Consider the following 18,665-nt stretch of genomic DNA (forward strand, 5'->3'; position numbering starts at 1 on the left):
ATGGGTGTAGGGTTAGTTAGTAGGCCAATTTTTTCACAAAGTAATGAATTTATACCACAGAATAGTAGGCTGATACACAGCCAATACAGTAGGTGGAGACATGCACCTATAATATTTGTTTGCGGACCGCCATAATAGCAACGAAGAAGAAGAAGAAGGAAGCGGCAGAAAATTCACACGAAGAAGAAAAGCCCCCTGCTCTTAGTCTTGACTTCGTCGCCACCTAGTGGTCCACAAACACTGCATGGAAGATGAATCATGTGGTTTGTCATGTGATGGTAAACAGGAATTGAATTGAACAACTTGAAACGGTCAACATTTAGCGAGCAACTACACTATCCTATAGGTGTATACCTTAAGGTGAGTACGGTTGTGAAATGATGCATGTAAAATATTTAGAAAGTTGAAAACTAGTCATCGCTCGGGTCGGTAGAATTCACCGCTTGTTGCAAAATATCTTTCCGGCCACTAGCTTCAAACTAGCCTGCTGGTGATAACTACATGCACAATTGTTTCATGTAGCTATCTGAACTCGTTAACATTATACAAATGAATACTATTTAGAGATGCAGTTTTAGTCCCTGGTTTAACCTGTGGCAGCTGTGTCTCTTTTTTGTTTATACAATACTAGTGTAGAAGTGGGCCAGAGCCCGAATTGCAGAGGCGCCTTGTCGACCTGAGACCGCCGCCATGGTGGATTTCCTGGCGGAAAACAACCTGTGTGGTCAGGCGGTGCTGAGGATCGTGTCCCGGGGAAACGCTATCATAGCCGAGCTCCTCCGCCTCTCGGAGTTCATCCCTGCTGTCTTCAGACTCAAAGACAAGAGTGACCAGCAGAAATACGGAGACATCATCTGTGACTTCAGCTACTTCAAGGTGAGAGGGGTTGTCTTGTTAAATGAGTATGAGATGAGATCACAGTGAAAGGACACTGTTTGGGGTGCAGCTCCTTAGATAATGGACACACACCGCCAGTGTCATGGTTAGGTCTTTCAAGTTATGTGATTGCCACCTGTCTTCTATGAACTAGATTGTTTAGAATGTGTTATGGCATGATGATGATGATGATGATGAAGTACAAATCAAATTTTATTTGTGACATACACATGGTTAGCAGATGTTAATGTGAGTGTAGTGAAATGCTTGTGCTTCTAGTTCCGACAATGCAGTAATAACCAACGAGTAATCTAGCTAACAATTCCAAAACTACTACCTTATACACACAAGTGTAAGGGGATAAAGAATATGTACATAAAGATATGTGAATGAGTGATGGTACAGAGCAGCATAGGCATGATGATGATGATGATGATGCCGAAGAACAGGGATAATATTACGTCCATGAGTAACCCTTTATATTCCCCCGTTGCCTTCCAGGGTCCAGAGTACTACGACAGTCTTTCCAGTTATCGTGATGATGATGAAGTACAGGGATAATGTTATGTCCATGAGTAACCCTTTATATTCCCCCGTTGCCTTCCAGGGTCCAGAGTACTACGACAGTAAGCTAGAAGCCAAACCAGATCTGCAGGATCTGGACGATGAGTTCCGGGAGAACAACCTGGAGATACTTTCACGATTCTACCTGGCGTTTGAAAGTGTCCACAAGTACATCGTTGATCTAATCAGGTCATACAGAATTACCTCCTTACGATATCGACCAGGGGGTCTGTTTTGGATTTACATATTTTTGGTCTGTTCAGTCATTGAGCTGAAGTCTTTACTGTCTGTCTGTCTGTCTGTCTGTCTGTCTGTCTGTCTGTCTGTCTCACCATAACGTTGAGCTGAAGTCTTTACTGTGTGTTGTGTCAAGCAGTCTGTCTGTCTCTATTTCCTCACCATGCTTTATCTAATCAGCTGTTCTGTCTCTGTCTCCTCACCATGCTTTATCTAATCAGCTGTTCTGTCTCCTCACCATGCTTTATCTAATCAGCTGTTCTGTCTCCTCACCATGCTTTATCTAATCAGCTGTTCTGTCTCCTCACCATGCTTTATCTAATCAGCTGTTCTGTCTCCTCACCATGCTTTATCTAATCAGCTGTTCTGTCTCCTCACCATGCTGTATCTAATCAGCTGTTCTGTCTCCTCACCATGCTTTATCTAATCAGCTGTTCTGTCTCCTCACCATGCTGTATCTAATCAGCTGTTCTGTCTCCTCACCATGCTTTATCTAATCAGCTGTTCTGTCTCCTCACCATGCTTTATCTAATCAGCTGTTCTGTCTCTGTCTCCTCACCATGCTTTATCTAATCAGCTGTTCTGTCTCCTCACCATGCTTTATCTAATCAGCTGTTCTGTCTCCTCACCATGCTTTATCTAATCAGCTGTTCTGTCTCCTCACCATGCTTTATCGAATCAGCTGTTCTGTCTCCTCACCATGCTTTATCGAATCAGCTGTTCTGTCTCCTCACCATGCTTGATCTAATCAGCTGTTCTGTCTCTGTCTCCTCACCATGCTTGATCTAATCAGCTGTTCTGTCTCTGTCTCCTCACCATGCTTTATCTAATCAGCTGTTCTGTCTCCTCACCATGCTTGATCTAATCAGCCGTTCTGTCTCCTCACCATGCTTTATCTAATCAGCTGTTCTGTCTCCTCACCATGCTTTATCTAATCAGCCGTTCTGTCTCCTCACCATGCTTTATCTAATCAGCTGTTCTGTCTCCTCACCATGTTTTATCTAATCAGCTGTTCTGTCTCCTCACCATGCTTTATATAATCAGCTGTTCTGTCTCCTCACCATGCTTTATCTAATCAGCTGTTCTGTCTCTGTCTCCTCACCATGCTTTATCTAATCATTTGTTCTGTCTCTGTCTCCTCACCATGCTTTATCTAATCAGCTGTTCTGTCTCTGTCTCCTCACCATGCTGTATCTAATCAGCTGTTCTGTCTCCTCACCATGCTTTATCTAATCAGCTGTTCTGTCTCCTCACCATGCTGTATCTAATCAGCTGTTCTGTCTCCTCACCATGCTTTATCTAATCAGCTGTTCTGTCTACTCATCATGCTTTATCTAATCAGCTGTTCTGTCTCCTCACCATGCTTTATCTAATCAGCTGTTCTGTCTCCTCACCATGCTTTATCTAATCAGCTGTTCTGTCTCCTCACCATGCTTTATCTAATCAGCTGTTCTGTCTCCTCACCATGCTTTATCTAATCAGCTGTTCTGTCTGTCTCCTCACCATGCTTTATCTAATCAGCTGTTCTGTCTCCTCACCATGCTTTATCTAATCAGCTGTTCTGTCTCCTCATCATGCTTTATCTAATCAGCTGTTCTGTCTCCTCACCATGCTTTATCTAATCAGCTGTTCTGTCTCCTCACCATGCTTTATCTAATCAGCTGTTCTGTCTCCTCACCATGCTTTATCTAATCAGCTGTTCTGTCTCCTCACCATGCTTTATCTAATCAGCTGTTCTGTCTGTCTCCTCACCATGCTTTATCTAATCAGCTGTTCTGTCTCCTCACCATGCTTTATCTAATCAGCTGTTCTGTCTCCTCACCATGCTTTATCTAATCAGCTGTTCTGTCTCCTCACCATGCTTTATCTAATCAGCTGTTCTGTCTCCTCACCATGCTTTATCGAATCAGCTGTTCTGTCTCCTCACCATGCTTTATCTAATCAGCCGTTCTGTCTCCTCACCATGCTTTATCTAATCAGCCGTTCTGTCTCCTCACCATGCTTTATCTAATCAGCTGTTCTGTCTCTGTCTCCTCACCATGCTTTATCTAATCAGCTGTTCTGTCTCTGTCTCCTCACCATGCTTTATCTAATCAGATGTTCTGTCTCCTCACCATGCTGTATCTAATCAGCCGTTCTGTCTCCTCACCATGCTTTATCTAATCAGCTGTTCTGTCTCCTCACCATGCTTTATCTAATCAGCTGTTCTGTCTCCTCACCATGCTGTATCTAATCAGCTGTTCTGTCTCCTCACCATGCTTTATCTAATCAGCTGTTCTGTCTCCTCATCATGCTTTATCTAATCAGCTGTTCTGTCTCCTCACCATGCTTTATCTAATCAGCTGTTCTGTCTCCTCACCATGCTGTATCTAATCAGCTGTTCTGTCTCCTCACCATGCTGTATCTAATCAGCTGTTCTGTCTCCTCACCATGCTTTATCTAATCAGCTGTTCTGTCTCCTCACCATGCTTTATCTAATCAGCTGTTCTGTCTCCTCACCATGCTTTATCTAATCAGCTGTTCTGTCTCCTCACCATGCTTTATCTAATCAGCTGTTCTGTCTCCTCACCATGCTTTATCTAATCAGCTGTTCTGTCTCTGTCTCCTCACCATGCTTTATCTAATCAGCTGTTCTGTCTCTGTCTCCTCACCATGCTTTATCTAATCAGCTGTTCTGTCTCTGTCTCCTCACCATGCTTTATCTAATCAGCTGTTCTGTCTCTGTCTCCTCACCATGCTTTATCTAATCAGATGTTCTGTCTCTGTCTCCTCACCATGCTTTATCTAATCAGCTGTTCTGTCTCCTCACCATGCTTTATCTAATCAGCTGTTCTGTCTCCTCACCATGCTTTATCTAATCAGCTGTTCTGTCTCCTCACCATGCTTTATCTAATCAGCTGTTCTGTCTCCTCACCATGCTTTATCTAATCAGCTGTTCTGTCTCCTCACCATGCTTTATCTAATCAGCTGTTCTGTCTCCTCACCATGCTTTATCTAATCAGCCGTTCTGTCTCCTCACCATGCTTTATCTAATCAGTCGTTCTGTCTCCTCACCATGCTTTATCTAATCAGCTGTTCTGTCTCTGTCTCCTCACCATGCTTTATCTAATCAGATGTTCTGTCTCCTCACCATGCTTTATCTAATCAGCCGTTCTGTCTCCTCACCATGCTTTATCTAATCAGCTGTTCTGTCTCCTCACCATGCTTTATCTAATCAGCTGTTCTGTCTCCTCACCATGCTGTATCTAATCAGCTGTTCTGTCTCCTCACCATGCTTTATCTAATCAGCTGTTCTGTCTCCTCATCATGCTTTATCTAATCAGCTGTTCTGTCTCCTCACCATGCTTTATCTAATCAGCTGTTCTGTCTCCTCACCATGCTTTATCGAATCAGCTGTTCTGTCTCCTCACCATGCTTGATCTAATCAGCTGTTCTGTCTCTGTCTCCTCACCATGCTTGATCTAATCAGCTGTTCTGTCTCTGTCTCCTCACCATGCTTTATCTAATCAGCTGTTCTGTCTCCTCACCATGCTTGATCTAATCAGCCGTTCTGTCTCCTCACCATGCTTTATCTAATCAGCTGTTCTGTCTCCTCACCATGCTTTATCTAATCAGCCGTTCTGTCTCCTCACCATGCTTTATCTAATCAGCTGTTCTGTCTCCTCACCATGTTTTATCTAATCAGCTGTTCTGTCTCCTCACCATGCTTTATATAATCAGCTGTTCTGTCTCCTCACCATGCTTTATCTAATCAGCTGTTCTGTCTCTGTCTCCTCACCATGCTTTATCTAATCATTTGTTCTGTCTCTGTCTCCTCACCATGCTTTATTTAATCAGCTGTTCTGTCTCTGTCTCCTCACCATGCTGTATCTAATCAGCTGTTCTGTCTCCTCACCATGCTTTATCTAATCAGCTGTTCTGTCTCCTCACCATGCTGTATCTAATCAGCTGTTCTGTCTCCTCACCATGCTTTATCTAATCAGCTGTTCTGTCTCCTCATCATGCTTTATCTAATCAGCTGTTCTGTCTCCTCACCATGCTGTATCTAATCAGCTGTTCTGTCTCCTCACCATGCTTTATCTAATCAGCTGTTCTGTCTCCTCATCATGCTTTATCTAATCAGCTGTTCTGTCTCCTCACCATGCTTTATCTAATCAGCTGTTCTGTCTCCTCACCATGCTTTATCTAATCAGCTGTTCTGTCTCCTCACCATGCTTTATCTAATCAGCTGTTCTGTCTCCTCACCATGCTTTATCTAATCAGCTGTTCTGTCTCCTCACCATGCTTTATCTAATCAGCTGTTCTGTCTGTCTCCTCACCATGCTTTATCTAATCAGCTGTTCTGTCTCCTCACCATGCTTTATCTAATCAGCTGTTCTGTCTCCTCACCATGCTTTATCTAATCAGCTGTTCTGTCTCCTCACCATGCTTTATCGAATCAGCTGTTCTGTCTCCTCACCATGCTTTATCTAATCAGCCGTTCTGTCTCCTCACCATGCTTTATCTAATCAGCCGTTCTGTCTCCTCACCATGCTTTATCTAATCAGCTGTTCTGTCTCTGTCTCCTCACCATGCTTTATCTAATCAGCTGTTCTGTCTCTGTCTCCTCACCATGCTTTATGTAATCAGATGTTCTGTCTCCTCACCATGCTGTATCTAATCAGCCGTTCTGTCTCCTCACCATGCTTTATCTAATCAGCTGTTCTGTCTCCTCACCATGCTGTATCTAATCAGCTGTTCTGTCTCCTCACCATGCTTTATCTAATCAGCTGTTCTGTCTCCTCATCATGCTTTATCTAATCAGCTGTTCTGTCTCCTCACCATGCTTTATCTAATCAGCTGTTCTGTCTCCTCACCATGCTGTATCTAATCAGCTGTTCTGTCTCCTCACCATGCTGTATCTAATCAGCTGTTCTGTCTCCTCACCATGCTTTATCTAATCAGCTGTTCTGTCTCCTCACCATGCTTTATCTAATCAGCTGTTCTGTCTCTGTCTCCTCACCATGCTGTATCTAATCAGCTGTTCTGTCTCCTCACCATGCTTTATCTAATCAGCTGTTCTGTCTCCTCATCATGCTTTATCTAATCAGCTGTTCTGTCTCCTCACCATGCTGTATCTAATCAGCTGTTCTGTCTCCTCACCATGCTTTATCTAATCAGCTGTTCTGTCTCCTCATCATGCTTTATCTAATCAGCTGTTCTGTCTCCTCACCATGCTTTATCTAATCAGCTGTTCTGTCTCCTCACCATGCTTTATCTAATCAGCTGTTCTGTCTCCTCACCATGCTTTATCTAATCAGCTGTTCTGTCTCCTCACCATGCTTTATCTAATCAGCTGTTCTGTCTCCTCACCATGCTTTATCTAATCAGCTGTTCTGTCTGTCTCCTCACCATGCTTTATCTAATCAGCTGTTCTGTCTCCTCACCATGCTTTATCTAATCAGCTGTTCTGTCTCCTCACCATGCTTTATCTAATCAGCTGTTCTGTCTCCTCACCATGCTTTATCGAATCAGCTGTTCTGTCTCCTCACCATGCTTTATCTAATCAGCCGTTCTGTCTCCTCACCATGCTTTATCTAATCAGCCGTTCTGTCTCCTCACCATGCTTTATCTAATCAGCTGTTCTGTCTCTGTCTCCTCACCATGCTTTATCTAATCAGCTGTTCTGTCTCTGTCTCCTCACCATGCTTTATGTAATCAGATGTTCTGTCTCCTCACCATGCTGTATCTAATCAGCCGTTCTGTCTCCTCACCATGCTTTATCTAATCAGCTGTTCTGTCTCCTCACCATGCTGTATCTAATCAGCTGTTCTGTCTCCTCACCATGCTTTATCTAATCAGCTGTTCTGTCTCCTCATCATGCTTTATCTAATCAGCTGTTCTGTCTCCTCACCATGCTTTATCTAATCAGCTGTTCTGTCTCCTCACCATGCTGTATCTAATCAGCTGTTCTGTCTCCTCACCATGCTGTATCTAATCAGCTGTTCTGTCTCCTCACCATGCTTTATCTAATCAGCTGTTCTGTCTCCTCACCATGCTTTATCTAATCAGCTGTTCTGTCTCTGTCTCCTCACCATGCTTTATCTAATCAGCTGTTCTGTCTCTGTCTCCTCACCATGCTTTATCTAATCAGCTGTTCTGTCTCTGTCTCCTCACCATGCTTTATCTAATCAGCCGTTCTGTCTGTCTCCTCACCATGCTTTATCTAATCAGCCGTTCTGTCTCCTCACCATGCTTTATCTAATCAGATGTTCTGTCTCTGTCTCCTCACCATGCTTTATCTAATCAGCTGTTCTGTCTCTGTCTCCTCACCATGCTTTATCTAATCAGCTGTTCTGTCTCCTCACCATGCTTTATCTAATCAGCTGTTCTGTCTCCTCACCATGCTTTATCTAATCAGCTGTTCTGTCTCCTCACCATGCTTTATCTAATCAGCTGTTCTGTCTCCTCACCATGCTTTATCTAATCAGCTGTTCTGTCTCCTCACCATGCTTTATCTAATCAGCTGTTCTGTCTCTGTCTCCTCACCATGCTTTATCTAATCAGCTGTTCTGTCTCCTCACCATGCTTTATCTAATCAGCTGTTCTGTCTCCTCACCATGCTTTATCTAATCAGCTGTTCTGTCTCCTCACCATGCTTTATCTAATCAGCTGTTCTGTCTCCTCACCATGCTTTATCTAATCAGCTGTTCTGTCTCCTCACCATGCTTTATCTAATCAGCTGTTCTGTCTCCTCACCATGCTTTATCTAATCAGCCGTTCTGTCTCCTCACCATGCTTTATCTAATCAGCTGTTCTGTCTCTGTCTCCTCACCATGCTTTACCTAATCAGATGTTCTGTCTCTGTCTCCTCACCATGCTGTATCTAATCAGCCGTTCTGTCTCCTCACCATGCTTTATCTAATCAGCTGTTCTGTCTCCTCACCATGCTTTATCTAATCAGCTGTTCTGTCTCCTCACCATGCTGTATCTAATCAGCTGTTCTGTCTCCTCACCATGCTTTATCTAATCAGCTGTTCTGTCTCCTCACCATGCTTTATCTAATCAGCTGTTCTGTCTCTGTCTCCTCACCATGCTTTATCTAATCAGCCGTTCTGTCTCCTCACCATGCTTTATCTAATCAGATGTTCTGTCTCTGTCTCCTCACCATGCTTTATCTAATCAGCTGTTCTGTCTCCTCACCATGCTTTATCTAATCAGCTGTTCTGTCTCCTCACCATGCTTTATCTAATCAGCTGTTCTGTCTCCTCACCATGCTTTATCTAATCAGCTGTTCTGTCTCCTCACCATGCTGTATCTAATCAGCTGTTCTGTCTCTGTCTCCTCACCATGCTTTATCTAATCAGCTGTTCTGTCTCTGTCTCCTCACCATGCTTTATCTAATCAGCTGTTCTGTCTCCTCACCATGCTTTATCTAATCAGCTGTTCTGTCTCCTCACCATGCTTTATCTAATCAGCTGTTCTGTCTCCTCACCATGCTTTATCTAATCAGCTGTTCTGTCTCCTCACCATGCTTTATCTAATCAGCTGTTCTGTCTCCTCACCATGCTTTATCTAATCAGCCGTTCTGTCTCCTCACCATGCTTTATCTAATCAGCCGTTCTGTCTCCTCACCATGCTTTATCTAATCAGCTGTTCTGTCTCTGTCTCCTCACCATGCTTTATCTAATCAGCTGTTCTGTCTCTGTCTCCTCACCATGCTTTATCTAATCAGCTGTTCTGTCTCCTCACCATGTTTTATCTAATCAGCTGTTCTGTCTCCTCACCATGCTTTATATAATCAGCTGTTCTGTCTCCTCACCATGCTTTATCTAATCAGCTGTTCTGTCTCTGTCTCCTCACCATGCTTTATCTAATCATTTGTTCTGTCTCTGTCTCCTCACCATGCTTTATCTAATCAGCTGTTCTGTCTCTGTCTCCTCACCATGCTGTATCTAATCAGCTGTTCTGTCTCCTCACCATGCTTTATCTAATCAGCTGTTCTGTCTCCTCACCATGCTGTATCTAATCAGCTGTTCTGTCTCCTCACCATGCTTTATCTAATCAGCTGTTCTGTCTCCTCATCATGCTTTATCTAATCAGCTGTTCTGTCTCCTCACCATGCTTTATCTAATCAGCTGTTCTGTCTCCTCACCATGCTTTATCTAATCAGCTGTTCTGTCTCCTCACCATGCTTTATCTAATCAGCTGTTCTGTCTCCTCACCATGCTTTATCTAATCAGCTGTTCTGTCTGTCTCCTCACCATGCTTTATCTAATCAGCTGTTCTGTCTCCTCACCATGCTTTATCTAATCAGCTGTTCTGTCTCCTCACCATGCTTTATCTAATCAGCTGTTCTGTCTCCTCACCATGCTTTATCTAATCAGCTGTTCTGTCTCCTCACCATGCTTTATCGAATCAGCTGTTCTGTCTCCTCACCATGCTTTATCTAATCAGCCGTTCTGTCTCCTCACCATGCTTTATCTAATCAGCCGTTCTGTCTCCTCACCATGCTTTATCTAATCAGCTGTTCTGTCTCTGTCTCCTCACCATGCTTTATCTAATCAGCTGTTCTGTCTCTGTCTCCTCACCATGCTTTATCTAATCAGATGTTCTGTCTCCTCACCATGCTGTATCTAATCAGCCGTTCTGTCTCCTCACCATGCTGTATCTAATCAGCTGTTCTGTCTCCTCACCATGCTTTATCTAATCAGCTGTTCTGTCTCCTCACCATGCTGTATCTAATCAGCTGTTCTGTCTCCTCACCATGCTTTATCTAATCAGCTGTTCTGTCTCCTCATCATGCTTTATCTAATCAGCTGTTCTGTCTCCTCACCATGCTTTATCTAATCAGCTGTTCTGTCTCCTCACCATGCTGTATCTAATCAGCTGTTCTGTCTCCTCACCATGCTGTATCTAATCAGCTGTTCTGTCTCCTCACCATGCTTTATCTAATCAGCTGTTCTGTCTCCTCACCATGCTTTATCTAATCAGCTGTTCTGTCTCCTCACCATGCTTTATCTAATCAGCTGTTCTGTCTCCTCACCATGCTTTATCTAATCAGCTGTTCTGTCTCTGTCTCCTCACCATGCTTTATCTAATCAGCTGTTCTGTCTCTGTCTCCTCACCATGCTTTATCTAATCAGCCGTTCTGTCTCCTCACCATGCTTTATCTAATCAGATGTTCTGTCTCTGTCTCCTCACCATGCTTTATCTAATCAGCTGTTCTGTCTCTGTCTCCTCACCATGCTTTATCTAATCAGCTGTTCTGTCTCCTCACCATGCTTTATCTAATCAGCTGTTCTGTCTCCTCACCATGCTTTATCTAATCAGCTGTTCTGTCTCCTCACCATGCTTTATCTAATCAGCTGTTCTGTCTCCTCACCATGCTTTATCTAATCAGCTGTTCTGTCTCCTCACCATGCTTTATCTAATCAGCTGTTCTGTCTCCTCACCATGCTTTATCTAATCAGCTGTTCTGTCTCCTCACCATGCTTTATCTAATCAGCTGTTCTGTCTCCTCACCATGCTTTATCTAATCAGCTGTTCTGTCTCCTCACCATGCTTTATCTAATCAGCTGTTCTGTCTCCTCACCATGCTTTATCTAATCAGCCGTTCTGTCTCCTCACCATGCTTTATCTAATCAGCCGTTCTGTCTCCTCACCATGCTTTATCTAATCAGCTGTTCTGTCTCTGTCTCCTCACCATGCTTTATCTAATCAGATGTTCTGTCTCTGTCTCCTCACCATGCTGTATCTAATCAGCCGTTCTGTCTCCTCACCATGCTTTATCTAATCAGCCGTTCTGTCTCCTCACCATGCTTTATCTAATCAGCTGTTCTGTCTCTGTCTCCTCACCATGCTTTATCTAATCAGATGTTCTGTCTCTGTCTCCTCACCATGCTGTATCTAATCAGCCGTTCTGTCTCCTCACCATGCTTTATCTAATCAGCTGTTCTGTCTCCTCACCATGCTTTATCTAATCAGCTGTTCTGTCTCCTCACCATGCTGTATCTAATCAGCTGTTCTGTCTCCTCACCATGCTTTATCTAATCAGCTGTTCTGTCTCCTCACCATGCTTTATCTAATCAGCTGTTCTGTCTCTGTCTCCTCACCATGCTTTATCTAATCAGCCGTTCTGTCTCCTCACCATGCTTTATCTAATCAGATGTTCTGTCTCTGTCTCCTCACCATGCTTTATCTAATCAGCTGTTCTGTCTCCTCACCATGCTTTATCTAATCAGCTGTTCTGTCTCTGTCTCCTCACCATGCTTTATCTAATCAGCTGTTCTGTCTCCTCACCATGCTTTATCTAATCAGCTGTTCTGTCTCCTCACCATGCTTTATCTAATCAGCTGTTCTGTCTCCTCACCATGCTTTATCTAATCAGCTGTTCTGTCTCCTCACCATGCTTTATCTAATCAGCTGTTCTGTCTCCTCACCATGCTTTATCTAATCAGCTGTTCTGTCTCCTCACCATGCTGTATCTAATCAGCTGTTCTGTCTCTGTCTCCTCACCATGCTTTATCTAATCAGCTGTTCTGTCTCCTCACCATGCTTTATCTAATCAGCTGTTCTGTCTCCTCACCATGCTTTATCTAATCAGCTGTTCTGTCTCCTCACCATGCTTTATCTAATCAGCTGTTCTGTCTCCTCACCATGCTGTATCTAATCAGCTGTTCTGTCTCCTCACCATGCTTTATCTAATCAGCTGTTCTGTCTCCTCACCATGCTTTATCTAATCAGCTGTTCTGTCTCCTCACCATGCTTTATCTAATCAGCTGTTCTGTCTCCTCACCATGCTTTATCTAATCAGCTGTTCTGTCTCCTCACCATGCTTTATCTAATCAGCTGTTCTGTCTCCTCACCATGCTTTATCTAATCAGCCGTTCTGTCTCCTCACCATGCTTTATCTAATCAGCCGTTCTGTCTCCTCACCATGCTTTATCTAATCAGCTGTTCTGTCTCTGTCTCCTCACCATGCTTTATCTAATCAGATGTTCTGTCTCTGTCTCCTCACCATGCTGTATCTAATCAGCCGTTCTGTCTCCTCACCATGCTTTATCTAATCAGCCGTTCTGTCTCCTCACCATGCTTTATCTAATCAGCTGTTCTGTCTCTGTCTCCTCACCATGCTTTATCTAATCAGATGTTCTGTCTCTGTCTCCTCACCATGCTGTATCTAATCAGCCGTTCTGTCTCCTCACCATGCTTTATCTAATCAGCTGTTCTGTCTCCTCACCATGCTTTATCTAATCAGCTGTTCTGTCTCCTCACCATGCTGTATCTAATCAGCTGTTCTGTCTCCTCACCATGCTTTATCTAATCAGCTGTTCTGTCTCCTCACCATGCTTTATCTAATCAGCTGTTCTGTCTCTGTCTCCTCACCATGCTTTATCTAATCAGCCGTTCTGTCTCCTCACCATGCTTTATCTAATCAGATGTTCTGTCTCTGTCTCCTCACCATGCTTTATCTAATCAGCTGTTCTGTCTCCTCACCATGCTTTATCTAATCAGCTGTTCTGTCTCTGTCTCCTCACCATGCTTTATCTAATCAGCTGTTCTGTCTCCTCACCATGCTTTATCTAATCAGCTGTTCTGTCTCCTCACCATGCTTTATCTAATCAGCTGTTCTGTCTCCTCACCATGCTTTATCTAATCAGCTGTTCTGTCTCCTCACCATGCTTTATCTAATCAGCTGTTCTGTCTCCTCACCATGCTTTATCTAATCAGCTGTTCTGTCTCCTCACCATGCTTTATCTAATCAGCTGTTCTGTCTCCTCACCATGCTGTATCTAATCAGCTGTTCTGTCTCTGTCTCCTCACCATGCTTTATCTAATCAGCTGTTCTGTCTCCTCACCATGCTTTATCTAATCAGCTGTTCTGTCTCCTCACCATGCTTTATCTAATCAGCTGTTCTGTCTCCTCACCATGCTTTATCTAATCAGCTGTTCTGTCTCCTCACCATGCTGTATCTAATCAGCTGTTCTGTCTCCTCACCATGCTTTATCTAATCAGCTGTTCTGTCTCCTCACCATGCTTTATCTAATCAGCTGTTCTGTCTCCTCACCATGCTTTATCTAATCAGCTGTTCTGTCTCCTCACCATGCTTTATCTAATCAGCTGTTCTGTCTCCTCACCATGCTTTATCTAATCAGCTGTTCTGTCTCCTCACCATGCTTTATCTAATCAGCCGTTCTGTCTCCTCACCATGCTTTATCTAATCAGCCGTTCTGTCTCCTCACCATGCTTTATCTAATCAGCTGTTCTGTCTCTGTCTCCTCACCATGCTTTATCTAATCAGCTGTTCTGTCTCTGTCTCCTCACCATGCTTTATCTAATCAGATGTTCTGTCTCCTCACCATGCTGTATCTAATCAGCCGTTCTGTCTCCTCACCATGCTTTATCTAATCAGCTGTTCTGTCTCCTCACATGCTTTATCTAATCAGCTGTTCTGTCTCCTCACCATGCTGTATCTAATCAGCTGTTCTGTCTCCTCACCATGCTTTATCTAATCAGCTGTTCTGTCTCCTCACCATGCTTTATCTAATCAGCTGTTCTGTCTCTGTCTCCTCACCATGCTTTATCTAATCAGCCGTTCTGTCTCCTCACCATGCTTTATCTAATCAGATGTTCTGTCTCTGTCTCCTCACCATGCTTTATCTAATCAGCTGTTCTGTCTCCTCACCATGCTTTATCTAATCAGCTGTTCTGTCTCCTCACCATGCTTTATCTAATCAGCTGTTCTGTCTCCTCACCATGCTTTATCTAATCAGCTGTTCTGTCTCTGTCTCCTCTCCATGCTTTATCTAATCAGCTGTTCTGTCTCCTCACCATGCTTTATCTAATCAGCTGTTCTGTCTCCTCACCATGCTGTATCTAATCAGCTGTTCTGTCTCCTCACCATGCTTTATCTAATCAGCTGTTCTGTCTCCTCACCATGCTTTATCTAATCAGCTGTTCTGTCTCCTCACCATGCTTTATCTAATCAGCTGTTCTGTCTCCTCTCCATGCTTTATCTAATCAGCTGTTCTGTCTCCTCACATGCTTTATCTAATCAGCTGTTCTGTCTCCTCACCATGCTGTATCTAATCAGCTGTTCTGTCTCCTCACCATGCTTTATCTAATCAGCTGTTCTGTCTCCTCACCATGCTTTATCTAATCAGCTGTTCTGTCTCCTCACCATGCTTTATCTAATCAGCTGTTCTGTCTCCTCACCATGCTTTATCTAATCAGCTGTTCTGTCTCCTCACCATGCTTTATCTAATCAGCTGTTCTGTCTCCTCACCATGCTTTATCTAATCAGCCGTTCTGTCTCCTCACCATGCTTTATCTAATCAGCCGTTCTGTCTCCTCACCATGCTTTATCTAATCAGCTGTTCTGTCTCTGTCTCCTCACCATGCTTTATCTAATCAGATGTTCTGTCTCTGTCTCCTCACCATGCTGTATCTAATCAGCCGTTCTGTCTCCTCACCATGCTTTATCTAATCAGCTGTTCTGTCTCCTCACCATGCTTTATCTAATCAGCTGTTCTGTCTCCTCACCATGCTGTATCTAATCAGCTGTTCTGTCTCCTCACCATGCTTTATCTAATCAGCTGTTCTGTCTCCTCACCATGCTTTATCTAATCAGCTGTTCTGTCTCTGTCTCCTCACCATGCTTTATCTAATCAGCTGTTCTGTCTCCTCACCATGCTTTATCTAATCAGCTGTTCTGTCTCCTCACCATGCTTTATCTAATCAGCTGTTCTGTCTCCTCACCATGCTTTATCTAATCAGCTGTTCTGTCTCCTCACCATGCTTTATCTAATCAGCTGTTCTGTCTCCTCACCATGCTTTATCTAATCAGCTGTTCTGTCTCCTCACCATGCTTTATCTAATCAGCTGTTCTGTCTCCTCACCATGCTGTATCTAATCAGCTGTTCTGTCTCTGTCTCCTCACCATGCTTTATCTAATCAGCTGTTCTGTCTCCTCACCATGCTTTATCTAATCAGCTGTTCTGTCTCCTCACCATGCTTTATCTAATCAGCTGTTCTGTCTCCTCACCATGCTTTATCTAATCAGCTGTTCTGTCTCCTCACCATGCTGTATCTAATCAGCTGTTCTGTCTCCTCACCATGCTTTATCTAATCAGCTGTTCTGTCTCCTCACCATGCTTTATCTAATCAGCTGTTCTGTCTCCTCACCATGCTTTATCTAATCAGCTGTTCTGTCTCCTCACCATGCTTTATCTAATCAGCTGTTCTGTCTCCTCACCATGCTTTATCTAATCAGCTGTTCTGTCTCCTCACCATGCTTTATCTAATCAGCCGTTCTGTCTCCTCACCATGCTTTATCTAATCAGCCGTTCTGTCTCCTCACCATGCTTTATCTAATCAGCTGTTCTGTCTCTGTCTCCTCACCATGCTTTATCTAATCAGCTGTTCTGTCTCTGTCTCCTCACCATGCTTTATCTAATCAGATGTTCTGTCTCCTCACCATGCTGTATCTAATCAGCCGTTCTGTCTCCTCACCATGCTTTATCTAATCAGCTGTTCTGTCTCCTCACATGCTTTATCTAATCAGCTGTTCTGTCTCCTCACCATGCTGTATCTAATCAGCTGTTCTGTCTCCTCACCATGCTTTATCTAATCAGCTGTTCTGTCTCCTCACCATGCTTTATCTAATCAGCTGTTCTGTCTCTGTCTCCTCACCATGCTTTATCTAATCAGCCGTTCTGTCTCCTCACCATGCTTTATCTAATCAGATGTTCTGTCTCTGTCTCCTCACCATGCTTTATCTAATCAGCTGTTCTGTCTCCTCACCATGCTTTATCTAATCAGCTGTTCTGTCTCCTCACCATGCTTTATCTAATCAGCTGTTCTGTCTCCTCACCATGCTTTATCTAATCAGCTGTTCTGTCTCTGTCTCCTCTCCATGCTTTATCTAATCAGCTGTTCTGTCTCCTCACCATGCTTTATCTAATCAGCTGTTCTGTCTCCTCACCATGCTGTATCTAATCAGCTGTTCTGTCTCCTCACCATGCTTTATCTAATCAGCTGTTCTGTCTCCTCACCATGCTTTATCTAATCAGCTGTTCTGTCTCCTCACCATGCTTTATCTAATCAGCTGTTCTGTCTCCTCTCCATGCTTTATCTAATCAGCTGTTCTGTCTCCTCACATGCTTTATCTAATCAGCTGTTCTGTCTCCTCACCATGCTGTATCTAATCAGCTGTTCTGTCTCCTCACCATGCTTTATCTAATCAGCTGTTCTGTCTCCTCACCATGCTTTATCTAATCAGCTGTTCTGTCTCCTCACCATGCTTTATCTAATCAGCTGTTCTGTCTCCTCACCATGCTTTATCTAATCAGCTGTTCTGTCTCCTCACCATGCTTTATCTAATCAGCTGTTCTGTCTCCTCACCATGCTTTATCTAATCAGCCGTTCTGTCTCCTCACCATGCTTTATCTAATCAGCCGTTCTGTCTCCTCACCATGCTTTATCTAATCAGCTGTTCTGTCTCTGTCTCCTCACCATGCTTTATCTAATCAGATGTTCTGTCTCTGTCTTCTCACCATGCTGTATCTAATCAGCCGTTCTGTCTCCTCACCATGCTTTATCTAATCAGCTGTTCTGTCTCCTCACCATGCTTTATCTAATCAGCTGTTCTGTCTCCTCACCATGCTGTATCTAATCAGCTGTTCTGTCTCCTCACCATGCTTTATCTAATCAGCTGTTCTGTCTCCTCACCATGCTTTATCTAATCAGCTGTTCTGTCTCTGTCTCCTCACCATGCTTTATCTAATCAGCCGTTCTGTCTCCTCACCATGCTTTATCTAATCAGATGTTCTGTCTCTGTCTCCTCACCATGCTTTATCTAATCAGCTGTTCTGTCTCCTCACCATGCTTTATCTAATCAGCTGTTCTGTCTCTGTCTCCTCACCATGCTTTATCTAATCAGCTGTTCTGTCTCCTCACCATGCTTTATCTAATCAGCTGTTCTGTCTCCTCACCATGCTTTATCTAATCAGCTGTTCTGTCTCCTCACCATGCTTTATCTAATCAGCTGTTCTGTCTCCTCACCATGCTTTATCTAATCAGCTGTTCTGTCTCCTCACCATGCTTTATCTAATCAGCTGTTCTGTCTCCTCACCATGCTTTATCTAATCAGCTGTTCTGTCTCCTCACCATGCTTTATCTAATCAGCTGTTCTGTCTCCTCACCATGCTGTATCTAATCAGCTGTTCTGTCTCTGTCTCCTCACCATGCTTTATCTAATCAGCTGTTCTGTCTCCTCACCATGCTTTATCTAATCAGCTGTTCTGTCTCTGTCTCCTCACCATGCTTTATCTAATCAGATGTTCTGTCTCCTCACCATGCTGTATCTAATCAGCCGTTCTGTCTCCTCACCATGCTGTATCTAATCAGCTGTTCTGTCTCCTCACCATGCTTTATCTAATCAGCTGTTCTGTCTCCTCACCATGCTGTATCTAATCAGCTGTTCTGTCTCCTCACCATGCTTTATCTAATCAGCTGTTCTGTCTCCTCATCATGCTTTATCTAATCAGCTGTTCTGTCTCCTCACCATGCTTTATCTAATCAGCTGTTCTGTCTCCTCACCATGCTGTATCTAATCAGCTGTTCTGTCTCCTCACCATGCTGTATCTAATCAGCTGTTCTGTCTCCTCACCATGCTTTATCTAATCAGCTGTTCTGTCTCCTCACCATGCTTTATCTAATCAGCTGTTCTGTCTCCTCACCATGCTTTATCTAATCAGCTGTTCTGTCTCCTCACCATGCTTTATCTAATCAGCTGTTCTGTCTCTGTCTCCTCACCATGCTTTATCTAATCAGCTGTTCTGTCTCTGTCTCCTCACCATGCTTTATCTAATCAGCCGTTCTGTCTCCTCACCATGCTTTATCTAATCAGATGTTCTGTCTCTGTCTCCTCACCATGCTTTATCTAATCAGCTGTTCTGTCTCTGTCTCCTCACCATGCTTTATCTAATCAGCTGTTCTGTCTCCT

The 18,665-nt window shown here is 43.5% G+C and overlaps 1 protein-coding gene across 1 annotated transcript in view; it reads left to right on the top strand.

Annotated features, from left to right (window-relative positions):
- Positions 1 to 229: 229 nt before the first annotated feature.
- The window catches only part of LOC139394443 (WASH complex subunit 5), a 76,583-nt gene continuing 58,147 nt past the window's right edge, over positions 230 to 18,665 (top strand). The window contains exons 1-3 of the mRNA XM_071142510.1: positions 230 to 360; positions 632 to 876; positions 1,484 to 1,629. Coding sequence (XP_070998611.1) covers positions 691 to 876; positions 1,484 to 1,629 — 332 coding nt within the window. The 5' untranslated portion in view covers positions 230 to 360; positions 632 to 690. The remainder of the gene's footprint in view (positions 361 to 631; positions 877 to 1,483; positions 1,630 to 18,665) is intronic.

The sequence above is a fragment of the Oncorhynchus clarkii genome, unplaced genomic scaffold (genome assembly GCF_045791955.1).
Source record: "Oncorhynchus clarkii lewisi isolate Uvic-CL-2024 unplaced genomic scaffold, UVic_Ocla_1.0 unplaced_contig_3046_pilon_pilon, whole genome shotgun sequence".
Taxonomy (NCBI): Eukaryota; Metazoa; Chordata; class Actinopteri; order Salmoniformes; family Salmonidae; genus Oncorhynchus; species Oncorhynchus clarkii.